The 9676-nt window shown below is 45.0% G+C and overlaps 1 protein-coding gene across 1 annotated transcript; it reads left to right on the forward strand.

Moving 5' to 3' along the window:
- Positions 1-605: 605 nt before the first annotated feature.
- On the forward strand, positions 606-6756 carry phax (phosphorylated adaptor for RNA export). Its single transcript, XM_063211331.1, has 5 exons — positions 606-731; positions 1827-2506; positions 4751-4871; positions 4993-5076; positions 5587-6756. Exons 1-5 carry the CDS (start codon positions 615-617, stop codon positions 5854-5856), a joined length of 1272 nt encoding a protein of 423 aa, XP_063067401.1. The 5' UTR covers positions 606-614; the 3' UTR covers positions 5857-6756.
- Positions 6757-9676: the final 2920 nt, after the last annotated feature.

The following is a 9676-nucleotide window of genomic DNA, read 5'->3' on the forward strand; positions in this document are numbered from 1 at the left end:
CTTGATTGGTCCAAAGTGCCTCTCCCTCTAGCTGGCTGTCAACGATGCGACCAAGGCATTTGCATAAAATTTAAGCTTTTGCAAGTTGTTTGGCTTTTTTCAAGTGTATAATCAATAATTATCTTGCAAATAGCCCTAATTGCCGTGGCCCTTACTCTTCTTGAATCATCATATTTGGATCGAGAAATATCATTTCATATGATATGATATTAGACTAATGATGAGGGAATGAGCTTAAACACCCAGAGCTTGCCGTGAAGTAATTATTATGAAACAAGTGGTGTGGTTAGAGAAAGACATAGAACATAGATATACCACTATAATTGCGGTCAAAGCTATGAGCAGAGTGGCGCAGCGGAAGCGTGCTGGGCCCATAACCCAGAGGTCGATGGATCGAAACCATCCTCTGCTAACTGTTTTTCACTTTTTCTGAAATATAGTATGTAACACTCTACGAGCAACATACCAACTGAAACATTGGTACTGCAAACTTAATACAATTGTATTTTTAGAAACCATACATAATAAAACAAAAAAAGAAGTTCACATTTCCACCAGCGGCAGTTTTCACGTAAGACGTCATTACGTTGCATTATATCCGGCCTGAGAGAAAAATGGCGGGCGAGAACCAGAGGAGTAATACAATGGAGGACCTGGAAGATGGGGAGTTGTCTGGATCCAACTCTGAGTCAGAAATGGGAATGGGATCAAATGCGGATGGCCGGGATAAGGTAATATAATAGATCTCCAACTTCTCTCTCGTAAGAGGATTCAATTGTTCTGTCCTTTCATCTGCAACTCGCTGAAGCCGGTTGCTCCGCAGGTCCTGCAACACTTGGCTAGCTGACTTAGGTATTTCTTGCTAGATAGATAAGTTAGGTCCTGTGCTAACAACATGTGTTATGTGTCTTCACTTTCTGACATGGATTACTTGTTGCCGTTAAATTGATGCTTCTTGTATTTACCAATGACGGATTGTTTTAGTGGCAACGTTGCAACCACACGTGAGGAATGACAGTTTGGATGTCCAGTGTTATCGTCCATCTTGACCCTAAGATGAAGTGTCAAAATCTCAAATTGATTAGGAATTGAGATACTGTTCCGTAGCAGGGATGTGTTTTGCGAAGCATTTTTACTCTTCACCCATAATCTCTCCACAAATCCATGCTGTACTGAAAAACATGGTCAATCTCAGTCATATCCATGCTGAAATGAAACACATTGCCTCAAGTTTAATCCAACCTGCTCAAAATCAGGTGATATACTAAGCAGCCCACTCAAGGTAGATAGATGCATGCACATGCATATTTGATATACGCCTATGAATATACTGTATGTCTAGATCAGCTTCTCGTAGAAGTCACCAGTATGTCCAATGTGGACAGTATGACAGACAGGGTTTTACTCTTTGAGATCAGGGATAGGTTTTATCCTGTGTTGCCAGATCTTGTGAGAGAAGTAAGCAACTCTGGTATCCTGAAAATGAACCCAAAAGACGTGACCAAAGACAGTCACGTGCCTTGTCAGATACTGGAGACCTTACTCTTTGTGAGGGTCTGTGTGGTAGCTAAAATTCACTGAGACAGACGCAGTAACAATGTTGTTGGCTAACTTGTAAGGGTGACTGAGAAAGTTGCAATCATCCAAACTCATTCAAATCGCAGGCAGAGGAGAAGCATGAAGCCCAAAAAAAACCCTGCAACTCCCAACTGTGCAAAATTTAAAGCGTCCTCTCAAGAAAAGAAGCCCAAAGCTGCTTATAATAAGCGTAATTTGCAACCCTGTTTGAGCCCTCTTAACAATGCCTTCCTCTCGTCTCCCTCTAGACTCCAGCCGCTGTGCCCGCAGCGTTCACTGGCATGTCGTTTCAGAGCCGCGCCCCTCCGTCCGCACCGGCCACCTTATCCGCAGCCAGCTACCGCTCCATGCCCACCGCAGATTCCTCCGCCAGCGACTCGGACTCTGACGAAGACGCCTCAATATGGCGACGTAAGCGCCAGAAGTCCTCTCACCCCCCGCCACCACCACCAACCCGCATGGAGCAGGGCAGGACCCACGCGCCCATGTTCGGGGCAACCGCCCCGGGGGGCACAGCGGCAAGCCGCAAGATCAACAACATCTGGGGCGCGGTGGTGCAGGAGCAGACGCAGGAGGTGGTGGCGGCCGAGCTTTGCATCATGGGGATGGAGGGGGCGGTGAGCACCAGCGAGAGGCAGAGCGAGACCTACAACTACGTGCTGGCCAGGAAGATGATGGAGAGGGAGCGGGCGCGCGAGGGGAACGACGAGACGGCCATGTTGGATGAGGAGCTGGAGCACTACATGAAGGGCCAGGGGCCGACGTCGCAGCAGCAGGGGCCACCGATGAACGAGAGCGACGGACACCTGAAGAGGAAGAGGTCGGCCAAGGAGAGGCTGGGGCCCCGGGCGGAGATGGACTTTAAGGGCCGCTACGAGATCACTGAGCACGACGAAGAGGCGAAGGTGGTGGACGAGATTGCGCACAGGTGAGTTTGTGTTCGTGTTGCTGGTGTACATGGAGTATATTAAGAACATGGTGAAGTGATAAACCAGGCTTAGTTAACCAACAGGAAGTCGTAAATCTGCTAATAGATGTACATGCAGGCATCATTTAATCAAGAAAATGAGTACTCTAGGCTCTTCTATTAGATGATACAGGGGTTGGACAAAATAGCTGAGACACCTGTCAGGGAAGTTTCATAGCTCAAGTCAGCCTTTTGGCCATACATTCATTAATTGCACATTGCACAAGTAAAGTTAAGTGTTAAGGTTCAAATAGCAGGGTAAAAAAGAGCACAGTTTTGCTCAAAATTTTGCAATGCATGCAACATTATGGGTGACGTATCAGAGCTCAAAAATGAGAATTTCTTGGTGCATGTGTAACTGTTGTATATTTGACCAAGACAGCAAGTCTTTCTTTTGTATCAAGAGCCACAATATCTGTCTGCAAATCACCAAAAAGGATGAACCACATCCAACAATATTAAGTGTGGATGCAAGATCGGTTTATAACGGTTATGGATCATGACACTAATATTAATAACCACATCAAAGTTTTCACATCGATGCATCCCCAATGGTATGGTAAAAAGACGTCGACGAGGCTCGTTTTGGCCATAGTTGTGGACGTGGTCTGGTGAAATAGTGTTATCATGAACAGCTTGCGAGTGGACTATGAAAGGAAGTAAACTGATATTAATGGGCCAAAAATGAACACAAACACACTGCTTGACTTCACTTCACTTTCTGTGTCATCAGGTTTGCTTCAGTGTGATGACGTTCTACTTAATAATAATACATCAAATTTGTATAGCACTTTTCTAAAATACCCAAAGACGCTTTACAGAACATGTAACATAAAACAAAAACATGAACAGACATTCAAAGACATACACTACAACACAACACAACGGCAATGGAAAGTTCTTTTTTTGTCTATAAATCATGACGGTATGGAGCGTTCACGTTAGTAGAGAAATATGGAGGAGGCCCATGACGGGGGTGGCGATGAAAAGGCCATGGCTGGATACGAAAATCCAGAGCCTCCCGTCGTGGGGGGCGAGCTCGGCTGAAGGAGGCAGCTGAACAAGCCGGTGAAGATTTATGGACGGAGGAGCCACGGAGACACAGGCAGAGGGGGGCATCCGAGCTCGCCATGTCGCCAACGACGACAAGCAAGACGCGAGCATGGACGACGCGAGGACGCCAAGGATGGCGAAGAAGGCAGTGCAGGTTGTGGTAGTTGGAGAAGTCTGCAGCCAGGAAATGGCACATGGTGTAGAGTAGAGGATGACATTTTTCAGGAATTCCCGTGGGTCCCGCGGGTCCTGCGGGATTCCGGCGGGATGGGAGTCGAAATGTAAAAAATGAACGGGAACGAGCAGGAGCGGGAATAAAGACGAATGGGAGCGGGCAGGAGCAGGAATAAAAATGAACAGGTGCGGGAATGCTGCATATTTTGTCTGTAAAAAACGAACAAAAAAAGCCTCGTTTTTTTGACAAAACGGGAGTGGGGTTGATTTTGAGTGGGAGTGGGCAGGATTGGGAGAGATTTTTTTCAGGACGGGACAGGATGGGATTTGTTTCTTTTACTCCACTCCGGGACGGGATGGGATGGGATTTTTTTTCTGGGACCGGGATGGGACCGTGTCATGCTCTAGTGTAGAGTGGTTGGAGAAACCAGCAGCCAAGCTGGATCGACAACAGTCCAGACTTCCTGGAGGCAGTGTTGGAGCAGGCGTCGGATGCAGCAATCGAGAACAGCAGGTGTTGTGCAGCCACAGCAGCAGGCCAACGCACGTGTAGCTGTAACTTTTTTGAGAGAGAGTGAATGATTAGGAGTGGAAGAGAACGAGCAGCGGCAGCCAAAACGGGCCAGCTTCCACTCGCCCTCATTCCGGAAACTTCTAACCCTAGTGGTTCTCAACCTTTTTTGAGTAGAGCTAAACCTCATTATAAGCCTGCCAACGCACCCTTAAAAATAAAATGGACCCAATGTCAACTAAGTACCACCCTCTCTCTGTATCCTTCTCAACACCACCCACCTAGGACTCCTCAAGGCCCCCTGGGGGGCTGTGGAGCCCCTGTTGAGAAACACTTCGAACCAAAACATTTTCGAACATACCGGAGTCAAGTCAAGCATGATGTCTTAACAGTTAAACAATTGTGTAAACGTTACATTGTCCTGTTACTTTGTCCTGCTCACTATCTTTCATGCGTTTCATTCATAGGCTAATGGAGCCCAAAAAGGATCTCATTGAACGGGTGGTGAGAGTCATTGGAAATAAGCTGGCCATTGAACTTCTGTCAGAGACCACAACCATAGAACAGGAAGGGGGACTGTACACAGTGGTGAGTTATCCCTGAGTACTTACGGAAGTTCATTTGCTACAAATATGCTCATCATACTGTGCCCACGTAAAAACACAAACGAATTTTCTCAACTTCTTAAGCCATTTGTGTTTTTCTACAGGACAGAAGCAGGCGGCGGACACCTGGAGGTGTATATCTGAACCTCCTAAAGAAGAACCCAAGCATCACAGATGAACAAGTCAAGGTATTCCTTCACCCTTTCTCTTTTTTATTCTGTAATTTCCTGGAACTCAAAACTGATGTGGTATTCTAATGAGTTGTTACGTTAGCACTTGGAAATAATTTCGAAAGAAATTCTTGATAGTTGTATTAGCAGTGTGATTTAGATATCAGGCTCGGTCACGATGACGCAGGAGGTGGTAGTGGCAGCGTGTGCATTCTGGTTAGAAAATTCAAACTCGAATGCCTTGTAATGGCAAAGTGTGCGTGCACACTGTGCAGCCTCCTGCTGCATGCGCCATCACAAACACATGTCTGATGAAATAAAAGGCATGCTGCCCGAAACGTCACATTAAAATAAGAGAAACGGGAGCTTGGTGTCACAGACATTTCTTTAATTTTTCATGGTATTTTTGCTAGTCCTGCACCCAAGCTTTTTGAGACGGGTGTGTGTTTTTCTCTTTTTTTACCATCACGAACACAGCCATCTTTACGCTGTCTAAACTCAACTATGACCTATGCCCCAATGCAACAGGAGATCTTCCAAGAAGAAAATCACAAGGAGGTGGCCAGTAAGAAGGCCGCGAAGAAGAGGCGACGACACGTGGTAGCCAAGAAGATGAAGCAGGCCATCAATACGCTCAACCTGCAGGAGCACGACGACGTCTCCCGGGAGACCTTCGCCAGCGACACCAACGAGGCTCTAGAGTCCCTGGAGGAGGTTCCGGAAGACACAGTGGAACCCGCCGTGGGCACAGAGGAATCTCCAGTCGTCTACAACTCCAACGACCTGGAGGTGTTTTAACTGCTGCTAACCGGGCTACTGTGTGAGAGTGTCTTTGCGCGTCTCATTGGCAAAGCCAGGCTGATGCCTTTTCAGTGGACAGGTGTACAAACACAGAGACAGTATGGCCGTTATTGGGCCAAATGTAACAAAATGCACTGCCCCCCGTAAGGTTTTTAGTGTGCTGCTGGAAACCTGTGACTATTCTGAAAATACTGAAGGTGGTCACTTCCTTCCCAATTCAGATAGCAGGTGCCTGTGAGGTTTCTCTGATGCACAGATGAGAGTGTGTAGACATCGGTGTGTCATCCTTTTCCTCATTTTCTTGGACTCATCTTCCAAAATGGTGAAGATATCAAAGAATTAACTTCTTGTGTTGTGCGTACACTACTACTTGTGTCTACTTACACCTTTTGTAGTGGACAGTGGAGAGCCAGTCAGCTATCCTGTCTTGTCGTCAAACAGTGTATCAAACAAAAAACAATTTATCAAACAATCTAAAAGCTGTAGCCAACAAAGTACAGTGAGTGCGCTTTTATTTGTATGGACGTACTATTCTGTTAATGTTTTCAGTTTTATTTGGAAATCCCTAAGAGGTAAGGATGTGTGTGTGTGTGTGTTTTCAGTTGGTTAAGTGTGAAATACTGCTCAGATTTGCGGTTGTGTTGCCAGATTTCGCCTTAATTTGGCTGTAAAATATTTCAAGTGGTTTGAAGAGCAGCACAGTCTCCTTAAAGAGCACTAATCTGTTTTTGCATTTGAAAGAAATGGAAATTGTACAGCACCGTTTTTCGAAAGCTCCGACAACCGGTTGTCACATTGACGAGCATTGTAGAAAGCGGTGAAAGACATATTTTGTCAGTTCTAAGCTGCGACGCATTGCAGCGGATCACAAAATAAAATCTTGTTTTGCTACTTCAATGATGAACTTTGCATCTTTCTTCTGACTTGACAGTGATAACTGGAGAGTATCAATTATTCTCAGTGTGGTTTTGAAAAGCGCATTTTGTTTACAGAGAAAATAACTAAATTGTATCTTTTTGGTTTGATTGATTGGTACTGTTGAGTCATCAGAGCAGGCTACTGATTGTCCTTTTCTAGCACAAGTTCCAGTTCATTTGACATGGAACAAACAAAGTAATGCATATTGGGCCCATGGGTGCCGGAAGGAGTTTTAAAAGTGGTGGTGCATTTTTAACAATGTTATTAACATTCTTAACGATGTTATTGTTATTGCACTCCACTCATTTGTCTGCAGTAAAAAAAAGAAAATAGGAAAGCCTAATTTAAGTAGCCCAAAAGTGGGGATGCAAATGCACCACTGCATCCCCCTTTCCGGCACCTATGATTGATTGGGCCTTGCTGTTTGATTCTGTATTCACTGATCAAGGGGGTTCCTTCATAGTAATGTAATACAATGTAGTAGTTCTGTGATGTGTAGTTGCCCCCAAATAATAGAAGATTTATACAGAATGTGCATCAGTGCAGCCGTCCTATGAGTTAGGACTCAATGTATGAATCCTCTGCCGGCAGGTGCATTACAGTGGGATGATCAATGAGAAGAACTCTAGTGGGTATTCGTATCCAGGAACATGATTACATGGCTAAGTTCACCTACAGGAAGCTTTAAAGGGACACTGTGAGATTTTTAGTTGTTTATTTCCAGAATTCATGCTGCCCATTCACTAATGTTACCTTTTTCATGAATACTTACCACCACCATCAAATTCTAAGTATTAATTATGACTGGAAATTTTTCATTTTTCATACATGAAAAGGGGGATCTTCTCCATGGTCCGCCATTTTGAATTTCCAAAAGTAGCCAGTTTTAGCTGCAAAAATGACTGTACTTGGACCACACTAGAAAATATTTGTTGATTACACAGTAAACTTTCATGTAAAGATCAAATTTGGCAATAGGCAGCCCAGTTTCAATCAGCAGCATAGTTGCAGTACCTTTTTTGACCATTTCCTGCACAGTGTCCCTTTTAAAGCTAAACAGCCAACAGGTGTCATTATATCCCCGAAACGCGGAGCGTCGGGGATGTAATGGTTTTGCGTGCACCGCCGCCGCCGCGTCCGCCGCCGCCGCCGCCGCCGCGTCCGCCGCGTAAGGTCTTTCGTGTTAACGCGATAACTTTTGAACGGATGTTTGGATTTGTCCCAGATTTGGTGTGTGAATGCTCTAGGGCAGGTTCATGAACTGATTCGAGTTTGGAGGTCAACAATTTCAAGATGGCCGAATTCAAGATGGCCGATTTTTTGTTTGGCCCATTACTTCTGACCGGGTGGATGGATTTGTCCCAGATTTGGTGTGTGAATGCTCTAGGGTGGGTTCATGAACTGATTAGAGTTTGGAGGTTAACACTTTCAAGATGGCCGAATTCAAGATGGCCGAATTTTTGTTTGGTCCATAACTTCTGACCGGGTGGATGGATTTGTCCCAGATTTGGTGTGTGAATGTTCTAGGGTAGGTTCATGAACTGATTCGAGTTTGGAGGTCAACAATTTCAAGATGGCCGAATTCAAGATGGCCGAATTTTTGTTTGGCCCATTACTTCTGACCGGGTGGATGGATTTGTCCCAGATTTGGTGTGTGAATGCTCTAGGGTGGGTTCATGAACTGATTACAGTTTGGAGGTTAACACTTTCAAGATGGCCGAATTCAAGATGGGCCGAATTTTTTTGTTTGGTCCATAACTTCTGACCGGGTGGATGGATTTGTCCCAGATTTGGTGTGTGAATGTTCTAGGGTAGGGTGTTCATAAACTGATTCGAGTTTGGAGGTCAACAATTTCAAGATGGCCGAATTCAAGATGGCCGAATTTTTGTTTGGCCCATTACTTCTGAACCGGTTGGAATGGATTTGTCCCAGATTTGGTGTGTGAATGCTGCAGGGTAGGTTCATGAACTGATTCGAGTTTGGAGGTCAACACTTTCAAAATGGTGGCATTTTTATTTGGCCCATAACTTCTGACTGGGTGGATTGATTTGCCCGGTAACACCTTATTTTAACAGTTCACCATTTCAGTGAATCTACCATATCAGGTAGGCCTACAGTGTAATAACCAGTGTAACAATATTTAATACCATGTAATACTAGTGTAATACCAGTGTAAAAATAGGCAATACCAGGTACAGTGTAATAACCAGTGTAACAATATGTAATACCATGTAATACTAGTGTAATACCAGTGTACAAATCAGGGCTTAACACTAACACACGCCAGGTAGCCAAATGCGGGTGAAAGTCGGCGTTGGCTAGTAGATACCGAAGGTTCACTAGCCATTCTGGCGGGTCCGTCACTATTCTAAATGATGAGGCACCGCATTTTGTAGTTTTTTCCCCTCGGACCGTCTTTGCTACAAATGCAATGCAATGCGATTTCGCGAGCCTACAATACCCATGAAGCACCTGTGTCACGTGTCACCTGTGTGTCACGCACTCAAAGAATCTGATAGAGCTAGTCTTGCGAAGAGGAGTGACAGCAGCGAGCTGCCGGCACATCAGCGCGTATTAATGTCACTGAAAACCTTCACGTGAAAATAAAGTAGCGAAGTTCATCTCAACTGACCTGTTTTGAGATCTGTCATTAGTACAATGCATAGTAGTAGTGGACATTAAAATGACCAAGGCGAGAGGAGAACACCTCAGTCTTGAGAAAGTCTTGAGAGTAATTAGCGCAGTGATAAGACAAGGACGCATGCATGCGGCATTAATAATGTTCGGTTTAAATCATTTTCTGATTTGCCTGTATGTCTTCATACCTTAATATTCCTCCATGTTTCTTGTGCCGTTGTTCCCGACTGTCAAACGGGGCTTAAACAACGCGCAGTAGTA

Source organism: Engraulis encrasicolus, chromosome 11, assembly GCF_034702125.1.
Source record: "Engraulis encrasicolus isolate BLACKSEA-1 chromosome 11, IST_EnEncr_1.0, whole genome shotgun sequence".
NCBI classification, from domain to species: domain Eukaryota; kingdom Metazoa; phylum Chordata; class Actinopteri; order Clupeiformes; family Engraulidae; genus Engraulis; species Engraulis encrasicolus.